Raw genomic sequence first — 21684 nt, 5'->3', positions numbered from 1 at the left:
AATGTTTCTTTTACATATGTTGGTGCTCTTGTATTAGGGGCATAGATGTTCAGAATTGAGACTTGATCTTGATGGATTTTTCCTGTGATTAGTATGAAGTGTCCCTCTTCATCTCTTTTGTTTGATTTTAGTTTGAAATCTATTTTGTTAGATATTAGGATAGTTACACCCACTTGTTTCTTAGGTCCATTTGATTAGAAATCTTTTCCCAACCCTTTACTCTGAGGTAATGTTTGTCTTTGTATTTGAGGTGTGTTTTCATGTGTTTTCAAAACAGAAGGATGGATCCTGTTTTCCTATCCATTCTTCTAGCCTGTGTCTTTTAAAAGGTGAATTGAGTCCATTGATACTAAGAGATATTAATGACCAGTGATTGCTAATTCCTGTTACTTTTTGGTGGTAGTGTTTATGTGTTTCCCGTCTTTGTGGTTTACTGATGTAAGGTTATCTGTTGCCTGTGTTTTCGTGGGTCTATCTAACTTCCTTGGGTTGGAATTGTCCTTCTAGTAACTTCTGTAAGACTGGATTTATGCATACGTATTGTTTAAATCTGTTTTTGTTATAGGATGTCTTGTTTTCTCTGTCTATGGTATTGAAAGCTTTGCTGGGTATAGTGTATGCTTGTTTCCTTGTTCTTTAGTGTCTGCAGCACATCTGTCCAGGACCTGCTGGCTGACAGAGTCTCCATTGAGAAATTGAGAGTAACTCTGATAGGTCTGCCTTTATTTGTTTCTTGACCTTTTTTCTTTGCTCCTCTTAACATTCTTTCCTTATTTGGTATGTTTAGTGTTTTGATTATTTTGACAAGGGGACTGTTTTTTGTTGTTGTTGTTCAGTCTTTTTGGTGTTCTTTAAGCTTCTTAGATTTTCATAGGCATATCCTTCTGTAGGGTAGAAAACTTTTTTATATTTTGTTAAATATATATTCTGTGCCTTTGAGCTGGAGTTCTCCTTTCCCTATTCTTAGGTTTACTCTTTTCATGGTGTCCAATTTCCCTGATGTTTTGTGTTAAGAGTTTGTTGAATTTAACATTTTCTTTGACCAATGAATCTATTTCCTCAATTGTATTTCAGCTCCTGAGATTCTCTGTTCCATCTCTTATATTTTGTTGGTTAACCTTACATCTGTTGTTCATATTTGTTTACCCATATTTTCCATTTTCAGAAATGGTTTTTCTTTTCCTTATTTCCTCTATTTCAATTTTCAAGTCTTGAACTTTTTGAATTGTTTGCCTCACCTGTTTGTGCTTTTTCTTGGTTTTCTTGGCTCTCTTTAAGAGATTTACTGGTTTCTTCCAGTTGTTTTCTTTTCCTCCATCTCTTTAAGGGAATTTTTCATTTCATCTTTAAGGGTCTTTTTCATCTTCATAAAGTTATGTTTAAGGTTATTTTTTTCTTCTTTTGAGTTACGATGTTTCAGTCTTCATGTTGTGGGACCACTAGGTTCTGGTGTTATCATATTGCCCTTTAGGTTGTTGAATGTGTTCTTGCATTAGCACTTACCCCTCTCTTCCTCCAATTGGTGCAGTCAGTGTCTTTGTCTCTTGGTCCAATCCTTACTGTCGATCGATGTCTGTGTCTCAGGGATTTACTCTTGGATGGATCATGGCAGTTGCTGTATATGTCTTAGGAGCCTGCTCTTGGTCTGCTCTGTGCAGATGCAGTGTGTGTCTCAGTGAACCATTGAAGTTATGGGGATGGGTAGGTTCAGTGTCAGGGTGAGACTTGTTGTTTACAGGGATTGATGGGGGATGTTGGAGCAGCCTGCCTGCAGGGGGGTTGCCTGCTGGCTGGCTAGTGTTTGTGTGGGTGGGGCCTGGGGTTTTGTCCCTGGTTCTAAGACCTAGAGACTGTGTTGTCTAGCTGGGGAGCTGGCTGGTCACTCATTCTTGGTCTGCTCTGTCAATATTACTTTTTTTTTAATGTAGTGTATATAATTTTATAATGTGTAAATGAATTTTGAATATTGAATTCTTAGGGTTTTTTTGTTCTAAAGTATTTTTAATAACTTTAAACATACAGAAAATTTGTGGGAAGTGTGACAAGTTTTAACTTGAGCATTATGACTGCAAGCATTAAATGATTCTCAGAGTTGTAATTCCACATTGTGTATTTTCATCTGTTGGGGAAATGCGGGAAGTTTGAGCTTTTTTTCCCCCACATTTCTTTTTTTGAGAAAGCAAGAGTGCTTAAAAGGTATTTAAATGAGCGGTTCATGGAGACTGTAAAGTACAGAAATGTGGTTTGTAGCTGGAGGAATATATAATCTATATTATTTATATAATCTCACGTTCTCAGGGATGCACATCTAGTGTTAGGGTTCAGACAGTCACGTGAGTGTTACGCTTTGGCAGCATCGCTTTAGGTTTCTGGAGAGCATTACTTTTCATGTTTTTAATTGCAGCAGTGGAAGAAACAGGAGGAGACTCTTGGAAATACAGTTTGAGGGTGAGTATTAATGGGAAGAAACTTTGATGGGGAAGCCCTTGAGTGTTCATTGACAATTCCACATTGGAGTTGGACAGAGTTAACTGTAAATTATGGATTTTAGTCTGAATTTTTTTAAATTAGGATGATGATGGTAGATTGCTATTTTCTTTGTTAATTTGTTTGAGAAATAATTGTCATTGTATAAATAGAAAACATTTAAATGAAATCTGCCACTTTTGCTTTAGAATGACCCCCTTTATATTTTCTTGGTAAAATTCTTTTTGATACCTTTTGGATTTTCTTTTTTTTTTTTTAAAGATTTATTTATTATGTATACAGTCTTCTATATACCTGCAGGCTAGAAGAGGACACCAGGTCTCATCTTGGATGGTTGTGAGCCACCATGTGGTTGCTGGGAATTGAACTCAGGACCTTTGGAAGAGTAGCCAGTGCTCTTAACCTTTGAGCCACCTCTCCAGCCCCTACCTTTTGGATTTTCAAGACAGGGTTTCTCTATGAAACCCTGACTGTCCTAGAACTCTCTCTGTAGACCAGGATGGCCTCAAACTTAGAAATCTGCCTTCCTCTTCCTCTTGATTGCTGGGATTCAAGGTGTGCACCACCACTACAGGCTTGATACTTTGCATTTGTTTGTTTGTTTGTTTGTTTGTTTTTGAGACAGGGTTTCTCTGTGTAATATCTGACTGTCGTGGAACTTGCTTTGTAGTCAAGGCTGGCCTCAATTCATAGCTATCCTCCTGCCTCTACCTCCTGAGTGCTGGGATTAAAGGCAATTCTGTTTGGTTTTTCGAGATAGGGTTTCTCTGTAGCTTTGGAGCCTGTCCTGGAACTAGCCCTTGTAGACCAGGTTGGCCTTGAACTCACAGTGATCCGCCTACCTCTGCCCCCTGAGTGCTGGGATTAAAGGCATGTGCCACCACCACCCGGTTTGAGGTACCTTGATTTTTAATAAAGTATTTTTTATTGTTTCATAGTTTGTTTTTTTGATTTTTTCTTTTTTGCAGAAAAAGAGGGTATTTATTTAGTGGGTTATGGAGGGGAAGGGAGAAGAGCAGAGAGAGAGGGAGGGGAAGGGAGAAGAGCAGAGAGAGAGAAACAGAAACAGAGGTTGGGGGGGTGTAAGGGCCTGCTTGTTGGGGTTTCTGTCCTGCACAGTTCCCACAGCCGGCAAGCCCCAAAGAAATTACACAGAAGTCTATATTAATGATAAGCTGATTGGCCCATTAGCTCAGGCTTCATATTAGCTCTTATAACTTATATAGCCCACATGGCTTGTTACCATTTTCGGCAGGGTAGGTCACATCTTGCTTCTTTTGTGGTCTCAGCAGGACTGGGGAGAAATGGGCTTCCTCCTTCCCAGCATTCTCCTGTTCTCATTGCCCCACCTTTACTTCCTGCCTGCCCAATCAGCGTTTATTTAAAGTATGATTGACAGAATACAGACAATTCTCCCGCACTGGGGGGGGGAAGGGGAGGATGGAGAGAGGCAGAAGCTGCCTCTTCAGGAGAGAGAGATGAAAAGGAAAGGAATTGTTGTACAGTTTTATACACTGATATAATGGTGTGCTATATTACCCTTACCGCTTACTTAGTGTGATTCTCAGAGCTCAGCCTATTGCTTTTATTATTGGATGCTTTTAAAACACATTTATTAGTAAGGCAAATATTTGTAAAAATGCATATTAAGCTGTTCTTTGTTAATTATTTTTACATAGCTTACTAATTTTTTCCATGTTGTGTTTTTTCGGGAGGATGGGGTTTCACAATGTAGACCAGACTAACCTTGAACTCAAAGAGATATCCCTCTTTCTGCCTCCCAGGTACTAGTATTAAAGATATGTGCCACCACATACAAGACTGGTTTTGATTTTTTTTTTGTTTCTACTTTAAATATTTTATTCTTTTATTTAGAGACTAAGTCTCACTATATAATCCTGGCAGGACTGGAATTCACCATCTAGACTAGGCTGACTTAGTTCAGAGAGCTGCCTGCCTCTGCTTTTTAAGTGCTGACATGCTTGGCAAGATTTTATTTTTATTTTAAATTATATGAATGTATAAGTGTATGTGACTGTGTGTAGGTTTGTGCACATCAGTGTAGTGCCCATGAGTGCAGAAGTAGATGTTGGTCCCATGTGGTTGGATAAATAGACAGTTGTGACCTACTTGTCATGAATGACTTTTTAATCAATTTAAAAAATGTATCTGCACGTTTTGCCTCCATATATTCCGTGTACCTCATGTGTATCTGGTACCTAATGAGGCCAGCAGATGATACTAGATCCTCTGGAACTTGTGTTACAGAGGGTATTATCTGTATTGGTTGTTGGGAATCAGACCTGAGTCCTCTGGAAGTACAGTCAATGCCCCCTCTTCTTTTATTTTTAAACAATTTACTTATTATGCATATACTGTTCTCTTGCACACCAGAAGAGGGCACCAGATGTCATTACAGGTGGTTGTGAGCCACCATGTGGATGCTGGGAATTGAACTTAGGACCTCTGGAAGAGCAGGTAGTGCTCTTAACTGCTGAGCCATCTCTTCAGCCCCATGACTCAGTGCTTCTTTGTTGTTGTTTCTGCTGTTTATTTATTTACTTAAGGCTTTATTTAGTTAGCAATTCATTTATTAATTTTGAATTTTTTTTTTGAGATGTTTCTTTGTAGCTTTGGAACCTGTCCTGAAACTCATTCTGTAGACCATTCTGAACTAAAGCTCAACAGACATCCACCTGCCTCTGCCTCTGGAGTGCTGGGATTAATGGCATGCGCCACCACTACCTGGCTTTTTATTTTATTTTTTATTTCTAAAAGATTTATTTATTTTATTTTATGTATATGAGTGTTTTGCTTGTATTTACAATGTGACTATGTGTGTATGTTTTCTGTCCAGTAGTTTTATGGGCATTGAATGCCCAGGAACTGGCATTATAGTTTGTTGGGTGCTGGGAACTGAACCTGGGTCTGCAACAAGTGCCATTAATCACTGAGCTATGTCTCCAGCCCATGCCTCAGTACTTTTAAGAGTCCAGGTATGTCTGGAGAACTGAGTCAGTGATTAGGAGCACTTGTCCCTATTGAAGAGGCCTGAGTTCAGTTTCTAATACCTCCATGATAACTCACAACCATCCTTAACTCCAGTTCCGGGGATCCATTGCCTTCTGGCTCCTTGGGCACCAGACATACATGTGGTTCACTTACAAACATGCAGGCAAAAACCCATACATATAAAATAAATATTTAAACAAAAAGAATCTAAACAAAGCATTATTTATGTAGTTTAATAGTTTCTGTTACTATTTGTATTTCTTAAAAGAAATGCTGTTTTTCATGGTAAATTGAATTTATGAACTACAGTGGGTGACTATGTCAATGAAAACACATTATTAAATATATTAACTCTGTCCTAGATACTCAGTCATTTTGCTTGCATATAAGTGAATATGGCTGTAGAATGATTTTTAAAGTACAGTGAATTAAAGATACTTGGAGCTGGTTGTTAGTGTCACATGCCTTTACTCCTGGCACCGAGAAGAGAGACAGGCAGATCTCTGAGTTTGAGGCCAGCCTGGTCTATAGATCTACAGGAGTTTCAGGACAGCCAGGGCTACACAGGAAACCCAGCCTTGAAAAACAAAACCAACCAAAGACAGACAAATTTTGTATCTATAACACCAAGTGGTTGAAGCAATGAAAGAAGTTTCCTGTTCATTGGCTTTATCTTGCATTTATTTGTTTTATTTTTTTAGAAATGGTGCTAGGGATAGAAGCTAGGACTTCATGTATGTCTTACTCGGAATCTGTTCAAGCACCAAGCCCCAGCCCCTATAGTTTTGTTTCTTAATAAATCAACAGTTGGAAACATTTGTTTTAGAAATTAAAGAATGAGTGTCCCTTACTTTATTGCAATAGCCAATATAATATGACATTTTTTAAAAACTAGGAATCTGTTCTTTTTTTCTCCCTCTCTAGCCTTGCACTGAAGTATTATTTATAGATATATTCCATGAATATAATCAGACTCTTACTCCAGTACTACTAGAAATGATGCAAACTCTTCAAGGTAAGCTCTTTGTAATGGTTTGCCATTTAACATTGAGTCAAGATAGCCTAAATGTTTTCTGCGTTCACTGCTCTGTGTCCTGGTCATACACTGAATACGAATTTGAGAAAGACTGAGTGTGTTCTTTCCTGCAAAAGTCAGCCTGGAATTACAGTTTTGAATAGGATACATCTTGCTGCTGTAAACAAATAGCACCAAATGACAGGTGTGGGAAATTTCTCTAGAGCGTGTTGTAGAAAGTAGTTAGAAAGACTCAAATAGTTTGTTAGCCTTAGAGTTATAGCAGTTAGATTGAAAGGAGCTAGATTTAAAAGATAATAAAGCAAATTTTGGATGTTTGATTATTGTATTTTATACACAAGTACTTTATACACTAAGTTACTTTGCTTAGACTGTCAGATGACAAAACAAACTTTGATTATTTGATTATTGTAGTAGTTATTTGCTAAGTAACTTTGGTTAGACTGAAGCTTCCGGATACTGTGGTCACACTGGCTTTGTTCATTCTTTACCTCAGTACTTGGCGTACTTCATTATTATTTGTTGATTGATTGCCTTAAGCAATTAATTGATTTGCTGGGAACAAGAAAGTTTTCAAAAGTGCTCCTAAACTTCTAAGTTGTTAATTCATATACAGTGGTTGGAGACTGGCATGCACTTTTGGAGTATTTTTAGATTAGAAAAACCTTCAGAGAGAAAAGGCTTCAAAAACAGGAGGAGTTGAAGACCCCTCAGATAAGCCAGGCAAGGCTTTTTGCTTAATGGACGGAGGAATATAGGAGTATATCCAGGAGAAGAACATACTGGTAGACGCTGCAAAAATGCCTAGAAGGCAGATGGAGAGTAGATTACCCAGTTAGTAGGGACAAGACCTGAGTAGGTGGAACAGTAAAGAAACCTGAACATGAGGATCTCTTGGAGAGGAGATTCTTAACTTTTCTTGTTCTCTCTGAATCCTATTAGAGTTTGTTTCTTTAAATTATATGCCAAAGGGAAAAGCCCATTTATTGTAGTAATCGTTAGAAGTAATTTGAGCTTTGTTTATTTTCATGTGGTACTTTATGGACAGTTAGAGATTACTAAACTTGATTATGTTTATACCTCCTCTGTTACTCTGTTTTGCTTTTGCAGACTTTTTAGTCTATTATCAGCTTTAAAAAATATTTATTTGTTATGTATACAATATTCTGTCTGTGTGTATACCTGCAGGCCAGAAGAGGGCACCAGACCCCATTACAGATGGTTGTGAGCCACCATGTGGTTGCTGGGAATTGAACTCAGGACCTTTGGAAGAGCAGGCAATGCTCTTAACCTCTGAGCCATCTCTTCAGCCCCTTAACCACTTTAGGAAAAGCCAGATGTGTTGGCTAGTTTTATGTCTGTTTGACATAAGCTAGAGTCATTTAGAAAGAGGGAACCTCAATTGAGAGAATGCCCCCACCAGACTGACCTGTGCGCAAGTGTGTGGTACATTTTCTTGACTGATGATTGATGTGGGAGAACCTAGCTTACTGTGGACAGTGCCACTCCTGGGCTACTGGTCCTGGGTACTGTAAGTAAACAGGCTGAGAAAGTCGTGATGTACAAGGTAGTGAGCAGCACTTCTCTGTGGTCTCTGGTTCAGTTCCTGCCTCCAGATTCCTGCTTTCATTTCCAACCCTGATTACCCTCAGTGATGGATTGTGACTTGTGAGTTATAAGGTGAAATAATTTTTCACTTCTCCCAAGTCACTTTTGACTTGGTGTTTTATCATAGCAACAGAAACCCTAACTCTTTGTGACACATTCTCCTTGGTTACTCTCTGCTATTAAGATTTTCAGTGACTTCCCAGTTGAGTTTTCTTTCTGGTTCTGTATCAGTTTGCTTATTTTGGGTGTACTTACTCTAACTTATTGGAACGTTAAGCTTAACAATTCATACTTACCAGTAACAAAGTACTCTGAAAAATGTACTACATTCTTTTTTAAGAAGATACATTTAGGTTAATTGTGTTTTCCAACTGTGGGGTCATCCTTCATGATTAGTACTTCACGATCTGCCAACACCTCATTCTAAAGTCTTTAAATTTCATAGTGACAGTCATTTCTATGAGATGTATATACAGTGGACTACTACTTAGCATTAGTAAAGATGGAATCTATCATTTATGGCAACATGAATGGACTTGGAAAATACTATGCTAGTGTACTATTTCACATGTTTTCACCTACACATAAATATAAAATAATCAAGTTCATAAAAGTCAAGAATAGACAGTGTTGAGAAAGGTTACTAGAGGGGAAGTGAGACAATGGTCAGAGCACAGAACATCAGTTGGGATAACTTAAGGCTGTTTTATAAATGGTGGCAAAAGATAGCAGGAGGAAATATCAGATGCCAATTTTAAGAAAAACAAACATTAAGCTGGTTGGTAATGGCACTCGGGAGGCAGAGACAGGTGGATCTCTGTGAGTTTGAGGACAGCCTGGTCTACCAAGTGTGTTCTAGAACAGAGAAATTCTGTCTTGAGGAAAAAAAAACATTAATTATTTGAGGTGGTAGGGTAAGTATTTGAGGTGATGGGGTTTTAACTAGTTTGGTTTAATTACTCTACATTTTTTGCATGAATTATAATATTTTTATACATAATTAATGTCTATGAATCATATATTTAAAATACAAATTTAAAATACTGTTTTTTAAAAGTAAGTTTTGCCTCAGTAGACAAATACTTCATGTCTTACTCGCATGAAATAGGTGAATATTGGTCTCATAAGTTGAGAGAAGAATGGTGACTTCAGAGGCTGGAGAGAAGTTGGAGTGGGATTGGGGGAGAAAACTTGATAGGTGGCTAAGTTCTCATGTGCTGTTGTACAGTAAAGGAATTATCGAATAATAATTTGTTTATATTTCAGAAACTTAGAAAGACAGGCTTTGAATGTTTTTACAATAAGGCTGTGATAAGTGTTTCACAGATATGCTTAACTTGATTAAAACATCATACATCCAGTGTATAGATATATTAAACTTATTTGTTCATATATAATTTTTATGAATTAAAATTAATTTAAAAGTTTAAATTAGGGTTTTTTAAATTTTTACTGATAATTTCTTTCTTATTTTTTCAGGTCCAACCAATGTAGAAGATATGAATGCACTGTTAATTAAAGATGCTGGTATGTTGGACTTAAGTGATCTAGAAAGGTGTATTTGTCCAGTACATAGAGGATCTGTTTTGTGGTAGATTTTGTGCTGTGAGAATTGGGATGTAAAAATAGCTAACATGTAAGAATTGTCAGTTGAAGGGGATAACTAAGTATACAGTTAATTCTGCCATTGTATGAAATGATTAATGCTAAAGCATATGTGAAAAACAAGGGAGTTATGGATAAAGAACTGTCACAGCAGATTGTAAGGTGAGGGTACCAGAGGAGGGTCCCAGGAGGGCTGCAGCATTAGGATGACTGAAGGTAAGATGAGCTAGTATAGGTAGAGTTGTACATCTGACTGCTCAGTGCTTTAACTGGACAGTAACAAGCAGTTAAGGGGTTGTTGTGCAAGATGAGCCAGGGAAAAATAAACCAGGGCCAGATAATAAAATACAACTTCCATTTAGAATCATATATTATTTTATAATATTTGAAATTTGACTCATGTTACAGTGGATTTAGTTTTCTGTTTGAAAATACTAACGAGTGGGAAAAACCTGGAATAAAATAATTTAAGCAATGTCTCTAAAATATTTTTAGTAATCTCAATGTTCATATTGTATGTATAAAATATCCATTTGTTACAGGAGGAGCGGGCCTGCTTTTCGTCCCGGCCGCCTAGCTAGCTTAACCCCTGAAATAATCACACAGAAATTGTATTAATTAAATCACTGCCTGGCTCATTAGCTCTAGCCTCTTATTGGCTAACTCTCACATCTTGATTAACCCATTTCTATTAAATCTGTGCATCACCACGTGAGTGTGGCTTACTGGCAAGATTCTAACCTCCGTCCGTCTCAGGCAGGAGATTCATGGTGTCTTCTACTCTGCCCTTCTTCCCAGCATTCTATTCTGTCTTCCTTGCCTATCTAAGTTCTGCCCTATCAAAAGACCAAGGCAGTTTCTTTATTCAACCAATGAAAGCAACACATAGACAGAAGAACCTCCTACACTACCCATATCCTTATTGTATATATATAAAATATATATCCTTAATATATTTCATGTTTCTACGTAGGTTCAGATTTTTATTTAAGACCAATTATCTAAAATCTTTAATTTCTTTCTTTTCTTTTCACAGTGTATAATGCTGTGGGATTAGCTGCTTTTGAGCTGTTTGACAGTGTTGATTTTGATCAGTGGTTTAAAAACCAACTTCTTCCAGAATTGCAAGTTTCTCATAATAGGCAAGTAAACACCTATTTTACTTTCTTGATTTTTGAAATAAAAAACAAGTATTATAGTAATACATTGTTTCAAATAAATATATAGTGTTTTAAATAAATAAAGCTTGCCTGAAGATCAGAGGGAAAACAGCCATACTAGTTAGCCATACAAGCCAGGGAGTAGTAGCACACACTTTTAATCTCAGGACTCAGGAGACAGAGGCAGACGAGACATCTCTGTGAGTTCAAGACCATCATGGACTACACAAGATTGAATTTGTCTAAAAGAAGCAGAGCTCACAGAAAGACAATCCCAGCATTGGGAATCATATGGCTTTAATCCCAGCAGTAGGAAGATGGAGATAGGAGTGATATGGCTAGGCGGAGAGAGAAATATAAGGGGGAGGAGACAGGAACTCACTGGAATGTGTAGTCTCCAAGATTTGTGGAAACAGGATCTTGCCTATTTTTGGTCTGAGGTAGAGGTAAGAGCCAGTGGCTTTGCTTTTCTGGTCTTCAGGTTGAACCCCAATAACTGTCTCTGGGATTTTATTATTCGTGTTCTAAGGTTTGATTTTACTTGTATTTGGCACACAGAAAAAAAAATAAGACCTACAAATATTATAACAAATATAAGCAAAAGATTTACCTTTTATGTTACTTTATCTTAAGTGTAAATCCTAAAAGAAGTATTTGATACAGTGTGAAATAGTTTGTAGATCCTGGCGTTACTTGTGCATGTCTTTAATCCCAGCACTCTGGAGGCAGAGGCAGGCGAATCTTTGTGAGTTCAAGACCAGTTGGTCTACAGGAGCTATTTCTAGGACAGGCTCCAAAGCTATACAGAGAAACCCTGTGGGGGGGGGGGCGGCTACAGAAAAAAAAAAAAGAAATATTTGTAGGACATAAGAAATAGAACTTTATGTAGAGGTGAAAGCAGATGAAAGTTCTCTGAGTTTCTGGAAAAAGCTGTGCACAAAATAAGACTGTTGGCTGCAGCGAGGTCTAAGGTCGAAAGTAGCCCAACTGAAGTGATAGCCACGAAGAGTGAGTGTTGTGGGGACACAGTAATACAGTTGGTCTTTGAGAGAAAGTAGAGGAGATGGAGATGCCTTGCATATACAGAATTTGAATGTACTTGACATTCCTATAAAGGTGTTTAATTTATTATTAGCAGATCCATATGGCAGTTAGTAGCACTTTTGCCCATTTCTTTCGCTTTGCGTTGTGTATTTTAATCTGTAATAGATCAAATGTAAAAGAAAAGGTTTTTTTGTGGTCTTTATAAGTCATTTCTTTGTTTAAAATTAGAAAGTAGAGAATTGGGGAGAAAACTGTGTTTAAGAGCACTTGCTGCTCTGGCAGAGGACTCACAGTTCTTGGCATCTATATCCAAATGGCTCACACAGGCCTCTGACTCCACCTTCAGGGAATCTAATTCTGTCTCACGGCCTCTGTGAACAATGAACTCACATACACAAACTCTCCATACCGTCCATTTTACCTGTCATGTGCATGTGCATATGTGTCCAGACACACAGTTAAAATCCCTTAAAATATAATAAAATCAGAAACTAAAGAGTATTACAAGAGGTTTTTTTAGGGTGTGTGTGTGAAGAATCAGCTAAACTGTTATCTAGTGTTTTATAGTCAACATAGTTCATAGCCTTAGATTAGTAAACATTTGTTGACTAGAATTGAAGACCATCTCTATATAGATTATTTTATAAATTTTTAGAGTCATTGAATTAGAACCCTGGATCCTAGCTTCTCAAGAAGCCAAAGCAAGACCTTGTGCTTGAAGCCAACTGGCATTGCATAGTAAAGTTGAGGTCAACAAAACAACATATTGAAGTTGAGCCTCCCCCACCCCCCCCACCCTGAACAGCATAATGAAACCTGATCTTAAGCTTCTCCCCACAAACACTAGCAAAGTTATAAACCTGAAGATACTTTAAAAGAAATTTGGCCAGTTAAGTAGTAATTTATAGCTTGTCCTCTGGAGGCTGTTGTGTGTGAAATAGCCTCTGACAGTGCCCACAGGAAGCTCGAGAGCCTTTGAAGGAGTAAAAACATACGCTAGAGAGAATTGTGTGTCCCTGTATCCTTACACCAGGGAAGCCATTTGATTTAAGATCTCACTGTTTCATACAGTACTTCCCCTCTGATGCTGCTGAACACTTTGAAATGTGCTTATTGTTGCTGAGGAAATTAGTTTCAGTTCATTTAAATTTATATACAGAACTATGTAAAATATGCTGAGTATATATTAAAATGTTAATATTTTGAGTATGTTTGGATAAATCAAAAATATTTGACTTGCTTTTTATTTTCTGTTAGGTAATCTGGATCAATGTTTCTCAGAGTTAACATACATTTGTTTGACTCACTGATAGGTTGTTGTCACGTGCAAGTCCTGGTCTAGTCAACATTACACATAGGACAGTGCTCTTGTAGCCTGTGCTGCTGCCGCCAGTTTAGGGACAGTTCTTCGGGACCTGGCTGCTGTAAGCCTAAGCTGGCTGGATAGGACTGTCCCCTTGGAATTTCTGAGTTTTATTTTCTTTCTTAATTTTTTTCCCCTTCCCACCCTTATTTTCTTTATTTAGAGTAGACCTAAACATGGAAATCTCTGTGGTTTCAGCCTAAAAGCTGATAGTTTTGTTACTTCACACTACACGCCTTATTATTTTTGATTCTGTGACTATTTAAACAACTCCTACCCCTGGAAATGGCATTTCTTCACTTTTCATTTAAGTGATATTTATCTTAAAGGTTCTCTCAAATCCGTTCCATTTACTGTGCTTTAATTCTATTGCTCGGCTGTATAATTTAGAGTTAAGGAATGTTTACATACATTTGTTGAAACTTTAGTGACCATTTTTTTCTGTTCGCTCAATTATCTTTTAAGATTGTGATCTTCTGAAATAACTGTATACTCATCAGTTTGTTTTGTTTTTACCCAGAAATAAATACAATTTTGTCACTAAAGGTTTATGTGAAGAAGATATTTTTTAATGGAATTCTAAGACAGAAATATTTTGAATTTGTCATTTTTCTTTTTCTCTAAGAAAAATCTTAAGAAACATCACTTTAGTTAAAACTATCAGAAATAAATTATTGTTACTGCTAATTCTCTGCAATTTTAATGATTTAAGTCCCCATATTTATTCTGAGTCATGTTTGATAATTGCATACCTCTTTCAGAATCAGCAAGCTTATGCAGATATTATTTAGATAAACATAAAGGCCTTTTTTTACAATGAATGAAAATATTTACGAGATTGATTGATGGAAATAGAAATATGGATATAGGCTATTATTATTATTTTAGTAAAGAGAGCTGTGAGATACAGAGAGCTGCCAGCTACAGGATTTATGGTGTTAGCATTGTTTGTAGTTGCTTGAGGAAGAGAAATTTATATACCTATCTGTGGTTCAAATTGCTTTTACATGTGATACTGTGGATCCACTGAGGATCTTCTTCATGTGAGACAAACACTTTACCAAAGGTTGTCACTCTAGTGCCACCTCCTCACTCAGGCAGTCCTTGCATTCCCTGTCTCCCTTTCCTGGACACTGGGATTACTGACTATTACAGTTCATCAGTATAGAAGTGTCAGGAAACACCGTACTTGTATCTAAGAGCTTGTATTTCCTTAGATCAGGACATTACTGTTTCTTTTGTGTTGATATTTAGAAGTTGATTTTTATGTAAATGCAAATTACATTTTTTTTACTACAGTTTAGATTTAAATGGAATTTACTTTAAGTAAAGTAGACCTCTTTAAATACTAAATATTTCACTGATTTTTTTTTTTCTCTTCCACCTAGGTATAAACCATTGCGACGCAGGGTAATTTGGCTCATTGGTCAGTGGATTTCTGTGAAATTCAAGTCTGACTTGAGACCCATGCTGTATGAAGCAATCTGTAATTTACTTCAAGATCAGGATTTAGTGGTATGTCAACCTGATGAATCATCATCTCTAGACCCCAGAACCTCTACAGTGTCAGAGTTCTTTCTTCAAAATGGCTCTAGAGGAAAAAACCATGGTTCTAGAGAATACGCTAGTTTCTATTACAGGGATAGGAAAGTGTAGCACTTAGGAAGGGAATGGGTCCTTAGCCAGGAAATAAAGGTTTTAGATACTATTTTAAAGACTAGAAGGTAGAATTTAGTCATGTTACTTGGTCTGGAAACTAAAGTTATGTCAACTGGTTCCAGCTTGGCTGATAAAGTCAGAATAATAAGATGTTGCTCTTATGTGCTCTCAGATAACATACTCTATGGATTGAATATGAGTCTCAGAGTCTAAAGCTTGTCTGTGGGTTTAGAAAAGCTCAGGTCGTTTGGGAGTTTGGAATCTTTGCTGTCACTGAGGTTAGGTTAAAGGTGGAAGCTTGAACTCCTCCTTCTTCCTGCCTCTGTCTGCCCCTCCTTTCTCCCTCCTCCCTCCTTCCCCCTTTACTTGTGTGACTTCCAGCTTGCCAGGTTCCTTCTTTTCATGCCGCTCTGTTCTCTTTTTTCCCTGGCATCTTCTGCATGCTATTTTCCTTCATCTCATGCTCTCTATTCACCTAATGGCAAATTCTTCTCTTCTTGGAAATGCCTCCTGCCATAAAGGCTTCTTAAGCAATTATAGAAAAGCTGGGAAGGGCAGAAATGATGATACTTGTTCCTTTTGTCACCTGTTACAAACTCAGGTTTGTAATCCTTTCAGTTCTGCACGGCATATGTCCTGTGATTGGATATAAACAGAAACAGGAAAGTGGTTTGGGAGAATTTTCTGTCATCTAGTACTAATGATTTTCAGTAGTTCTGAGAATAATTAAAAACTCTTATTGTACTTTGATTTTTTTTTAGGTTCGAATTGAAACAGCAACAACTTTGAAGTTAAATATCCTTCAAAAAATTTTTTTAAAAGATTTATTTATTTATTATGCACATCAGAAGAGGGCACCATGTGGCTGCTGTGAATTGAGCTCAGGACCCTGGAAGAGCAGCCGGAGCTCTTAGCCACTGAGCCGTCTCTCCAGCCTCACAGTGGTTTTAATTTAAAAAAAAGTGAAACTTGAAAAAAACTTTCTGAAGGACTTAATTGTAAAGAAGTTCAGCTTTTTTGTTGTTGTTGTTTTGAATTAGAGTGTCCAGCCTGACCTGAAACTCTACACAGTCAAGACTAACCTTCAACTTCTGGTCCTCCTAGTGTTGGGATTTAGGTCTGCATTACCACACTAAGCCTTAAGTTTAACATTTTAAAATTGATTACTTTGTGAAATTTCTTGGTAGAATAGTTAAAATGTATTTTCCCCAAAATGTACATATTATAAACATATATTTGTTATTTCAATAATTTGCTGTAGATGTATTTTTATCTTGATAAATTTTATGCATTTTCAGTATTCCTTAACTCTATTTACCTGTTGATGATTTTGAATTTAGAACAGATCAATTTTTACCGGTAAGAATATTGGTTTCAAGGTTTTGTATCAATTTCTACTTATGTCTTGGGAGTATATATATTGCTTTTATAACTGAATTTATATGTATTTTTAATATTTTTAAAACATACCTTTATTTATTTATTGTGAGAGTGTGTGAGTGTAAGCATGAGCTTGCTTTGACGTATACTTCAGCAGTAATAAGGAAAAAAATAGTCTTACATACTGGCAGCTTAAGTATTGATAAAGTTTTATATTTTTCTTATTGCTTTGACATATTTATGTTTATTTGTGTTTGTATTTGTATATTTGTATATGGTGAATTCTCCATTTCAGAACCTCTGTTCTGTCTTCTACTGCAGTATTTGGAGACCATGTTCACACTGCTTTTTCAGCTGCTGCAGCAGGTTACTGAGTGTGATACAAAAATGCACGTTTTGCACGTCCTCTCCTGTGTGATTGAAAGAGTCAATGTACAGGTAATTTGTGAAACAAAAACAAGTGTCAGGTGAAAATATATATAGAATTTAATATCTTTGCTTTATATTGTGGAAAATACAAAGTATTCTTACAGTGCTTATAACATGTAGATGGTCTTTTTATTTATGTGTTTTTCAAAATTGACAGTTATATTTGAATTTATTAAAAGTGACTAAGAAAAGCTAGTTGTGTTGACTAGTGCTTGTTAACCCAGTAACTGGGAGGCTGAGGCAGGGGATGATTAGGCATTCAAGTGATAGCAAGACCCTGTCTCTAACAACCAAAAATGAAAGACTCAAGAATATTTAAATATTAGCATTATATCTATGGTGTGGAATATTGAGAAAGTAAAAATTTTTTAAGTTTTAAAGATCTAGTCTGTGCTTGGTAATCTTCAAGTTCAGAGTGTTTAATGTCTCAGCAGTATGTATTTTAGCAAATACAAGTTTTGTTAGGAATTTGTTTTTACTGTTTTTTTTTCCTTTAATATGTCCATAGATTCTTCTAAAGATTTGTTATATGTGTGTATATGTGCACATGCATGGCACAGAGGTGAGAGGACAGCTCTGGGCAGTAGGTTCTCTTCTTGCACCTTGTATACAGGCAGGGTTTCTGTTGTGTTATGTTTTACTTTTTTGGCTTTTTGAGGGGCCCTCTACTCAGCTCCCAAATAAATCACACACACAGTCTTATTGTTAGTTATGAATGCCCGGCCTTAGCTTGCCTTGTTTCTTGTCAGCTCTTCTTAAATTATCCTGACTATGTTTTCCCTGTGGACTTTTATCTTTCTTACTTCTATATGTCTTTCTTTCCTTCTTCCTCTGTGGCTGGGTGGCTGGCCCCGATGTTCTCCTTTCTTTGTTCCCTTGCTCTTCTCGTCTTCGGCTCTCCTTCTATTTACACTCTCTGCCTGCCAGCCTCGCCTGTCCTTGCTCCTGCCTCATTGTTGGCTGTTCAGCTCTTTGTTAGACTATCAGGTGTTTTAGACAGGCAAAGAATCACAGCTTCACAGAGTTAAACACAGAATAAACAAAAGCCACTTTATATATTTTTGAAAAGCAGAGAAATATTTCTGGGATAGTTGGTTTTGGCTTTCATAGACTGAGACTACTCTTGGATCTACTTATTGGTGAATTCAGATATTGAGCAATATTCCCAGAGCTATTGATGAGAATAGCTACTAATTATTGAGTGCTAATCATATGCCACTCTTCTATTCCAAGTGCTCTGCTTGTACTTCTCATTTTATGCTTACAGACTTCTTTGGTGGAACTTAAAATGAGTAACTATCAAAAGTTTATACTTTATTGTAGTTTCTTGAGGCAGTGACTCATGTAACCTAGTCTGTCCTCAGTATAGCCAAGAATAACTTTGAATACCTGATTTTCCTGCCTCTCTCTCAGTTGTTGGGATAACAGGTATGTGCCATGGTGCACAGATAAAAGTTCATACATTTTGATGGTAGTACTAGTCTTCAAATTAAACGGTGCTTAATTGCAAAGGCAGGTTTGCGTCACTATTAATTATTTAGAGCAAATCTTGGCACTGATTTAATGTAGTATTTCTTAGCACTTTGGGATTTTATTACAAGCATTATAGTATTTCATTTGGTGATGAATTTTGAACATTTAGTTTGCTTATATATATGTTTACATGAAGGTGTTTTTAAAACTGTTAAGTCTCTGTCCTTGGTGTTCAGCTTGAGTAAGATATTTAAACTTGTGTCATGTACAAAATGGAATTATAATTTTACCTCAGCCAGTTTAGAGGATATCATGATATGAAATTATTACAAATGTCTTAATATGCTTTAAAGTGTTATACATTTGCAGTAAATTATTTGCTAAAATGTTGATTATAAAAGCAAGATTTGTACATTTACTTGTGTAAATCTGGCTAGTGAAAATTTCTTAAAGATTTTTTTTTTATTGTACAAATGAATTCTTTTACACATCTCCTGAAAATGCCATTGCATTTCTATTTACACTTATCTTTCAGGACCATAAGCTTAGGCAGTTCGGGTGGGAACAATAACCAAGAGCTTGAGTTATCCACTGTACATTCTTAGTTTTAAAACTGAGACCAAGATGGGAAAAGGTTTTCAAAAAAAAAATCAATTATTTGATTCCTTAGCTTTTGGTAACCTTTGAGCAAGCTTATTTATTTTCTTGTCATACGTACCCTTCAAACTATCTCTCACTGGCCAAATTTGATTTTGTCTGATTTGGATCTTTGTGCCATAGGGTACAATTACTTAAATATTAGTTCTTATTTTTGAAAAAAGTTTTTTTTCCCCAGCTTTATTTATTTCTACTTGTATGGATGTTTTGCATGTGTGTCTGTGTACCTTGTACATGTTTGACACCCGAGGAGATCAGAGGTCCCTTGGAACTGATGGGATCCAACAGATGGTTGTTGTTGTAAGAGCGCGGGCGGATCGTGTCCGCTCGGCTAGCTTACACACAAAATAATCATGCAGAAATTGTATTAATTAAATTACTGCCTGGCCCAATAGTTCTAACCTCTTATTGGCTAACTCTTACATATTTGTTTAACCCATCTCCATTAATGTGTATCGCCACTTGACTGGATTACCGGTATGAGTCTAACCGAATCCATCTCAGGCAGGAGAATCATGGCATCTGCCACACTTCCCTTCTTCCCAGCATTCTGTTCTGTTTACTCCGCCCACCTAAGGGCTGCCCTATCAAAAGGCCAGGCAGTTTCTTTATTCAACCAATGAAAGCCACACATAGAAAGAAGACCCTCCTACACCAGGTTTTTTTTTTTTATGCTTTCTTTTTTTTTTTTTTTGTTTATTCAAGTATCCGAAAACACTCTTTCCACTTCCTTCCCTCCTCCCAATACTCTCCCGCTCCCCCCACTCCCTCTCCTCCTCCCTCACCATTCCCAAGAGCAGTCAGGGTTTCCTGTCCTGTGGGGAATCCAAGTTCCTCCCCCCTCCTTCCGGGTCCAGGAAGGTGAGCATCCAAACAGGCCAGGATCCCAAAAAGCCAGTCCATGCAGACGAAACAAGACCCAGTGCCATTGTCAATGGCTTCTCAGTCTTCATTTGGACCTCAGGGGCTGAGTCAGCCCCCATGCCAGCCACATTCAGAGAATCCGGTTTGATCAAATGCTCGTTCAGTCCCAGTCCAGCTGGCCTTGGTGAGCTCTCATTCGATCAGTCCCCTTGTATCAGTGGGTGAACGCACCCTTCGCGGTCCTGACTTCCAGTGCTCCAATGTGGGTCTCCGTCTCTATCTCCATCCATCGTCGGATGAAGGCCCCCTCTGATTTTGCTTTCCTTGCTCATGATCTCCCTCCCTCTGCTTCTCATTGTGAGTCCTGGGACTCCCACTAGGTTCTTTGAGAAAGCAGTTGTGCTGTTAACTGCTAAGGCATCTCTCCAAGCCCATGACAAAATAGAAAAGCACAATTGTCCTACAAGTATATACTTGAAATAAACATATAATCAAGTTTTATGTTGCTCAGTCTTTGAGTTTCCACATATCTAAAGAAAAAGAAAAAAAATTAAGGGGTTTCTGTGAAATATTTTGTTGAAATTTTATCTAAAAGATGAGATATCATTTGGATTTATGACATTTTTTAACCCTGAAGACAGGGCCCTTGTTAAAGCATTTGTTAACCGTTGCATATTTTATGTTACGGTTTCAGAATCTATTGGGACCGTAAGTGAAGATCTCCTTTTATCTGGTACTAGTGCTCAGATTCCTCTCCTTCCCACCTCCCAGACATTCCAGAACACATAACATGAGGTGTTTCAGAACACATAACAGGAGGCGGGTCCTTCAGCACATCCTAAAGTGTATATTATTGATTATTCACAAGTGTTATAGATCAGGATGAGGAATCTTGGACTTAAACTTTATACCACTTGATGAATTAGTAAATGCCCATTTTCCTTTCTCAGCCACCAGTCTCCTCTGACTCTCTGTGAGTTTGCCTATTTAAGATACTTCTTAGAAGTGGAATCAGGGTTTCTCTCTTTGTAACTGATTTTCATTTAGCAAACCCTTTAAGGTTCATCTGGATTGTTGAATATTGCAGATTTCCTCATTTATTTTTAAAGGCTGAGTAGTATTTTTAATCATTCCTGTGTATCCTTCAGAAAACTAAAGCTTGTGGATACCAGTTACTTATAAAATGGCTTCACATTCTCCCCTGTACTTTAAGTCATATTGAGATTACCTATAATACATAGCATGATGTAACAGTTGCCATACTGCACTGTTTGTGATACATTAACTAGAGTGCACCCTCTCCCCCCACATACATCCTGGAAATTTTTTATTCAAGGTTGGTTGGATCTAATGATTCATAGATACTCTGCACTATACATGTTATTTTTGTATATAAAAATATCCCTTTAAAAAATTCAGATGAAATCACTGAATACATGATAGTTGCAGTTCTCAGTGTTTGAGAAACCTTCATACTGTTTTTCATTTCCGGACCTACCATTTGTTCCCAACAAGAATGTACAAGACTTTCTCTTCCACATCCTCACCACTTTCTGTTTTAAAAGTAATCATGCTGATGAGTATGTGCTTTTGACTTCATTTATATGATGAATCTAATCATTTTTAGATATCTTTTAAAAGTAATGTGCAAGTGATTATAAGTGGCTTGCTTCTAAATTCATGTGTCCCGTTTCCCCCCACCCCCGAGACAGGGTTTCTCTCTAGCTTTGGAGCCTGTCCTGGAACTAGCTCTTGTAGACCAAGCTGGCCACTTGCCTCTGTCTCCCTAGTGCTGGGATTAAAGGCATGTGCCACCACTGCCCAGCCAAAATTCATGTTATATAATTCTTTTTAGAATTATGTATAGTGTTTTTTTTCTTAATCTCATTTCACTTATAAATATACTA

The 21684-nt window shown here is 37.2% G+C and overlaps 1 protein-coding gene across 7 annotated transcripts in view; it reads left to right on the top strand.

Moving 5' to 3' along the window:
* Ipo11 (importin 11) overlaps positions 1-21684 on the top strand; it is a 172799-nt gene that overhangs the window by 45597 nt on the left and 105518 nt on the right. For all 7 annotated transcript variants that reach the window (XM_085676742.2, XM_087896878.1, XM_048442968.3 and 4 more), the window contains 8 exons: positions 2405-2448; positions 6424-6514; positions 9623-9670; positions 10785-10890; positions 14704-14830; positions 15736-15769; positions 16293-16333; positions 16676-16792. In XM_085676742.2, coding sequence (XP_085532868.2) covers positions 2405-2448; positions 6424-6514; positions 9623-9670; positions 10785-10890; positions 14704-14830; positions 15736-15769; positions 16293-16333; positions 16676-16792 — 608 coding nt within the window. The remainder of the gene's footprint in view (positions 1-2404; positions 2449-6423; positions 6515-9622; positions 9671-10784; positions 10891-14703; positions 14831-15735; positions 15770-16292; positions 16334-16675; positions 16793-21684) is intronic.

This window comes from Myodes glareolus, chromosome 15, assembly GCF_982192425.1.
Source record: "Myodes glareolus chromosome 15, mMyoGla1.1, whole genome shotgun sequence".
NCBI lineage: Eukaryota > Metazoa > Chordata > Mammalia > Rodentia > Cricetidae > Myodes > Myodes glareolus.
Note: the sequence above shows the minus strand (reverse complement) of the source record. Positions and strands in the feature narration are given on the sequence as shown.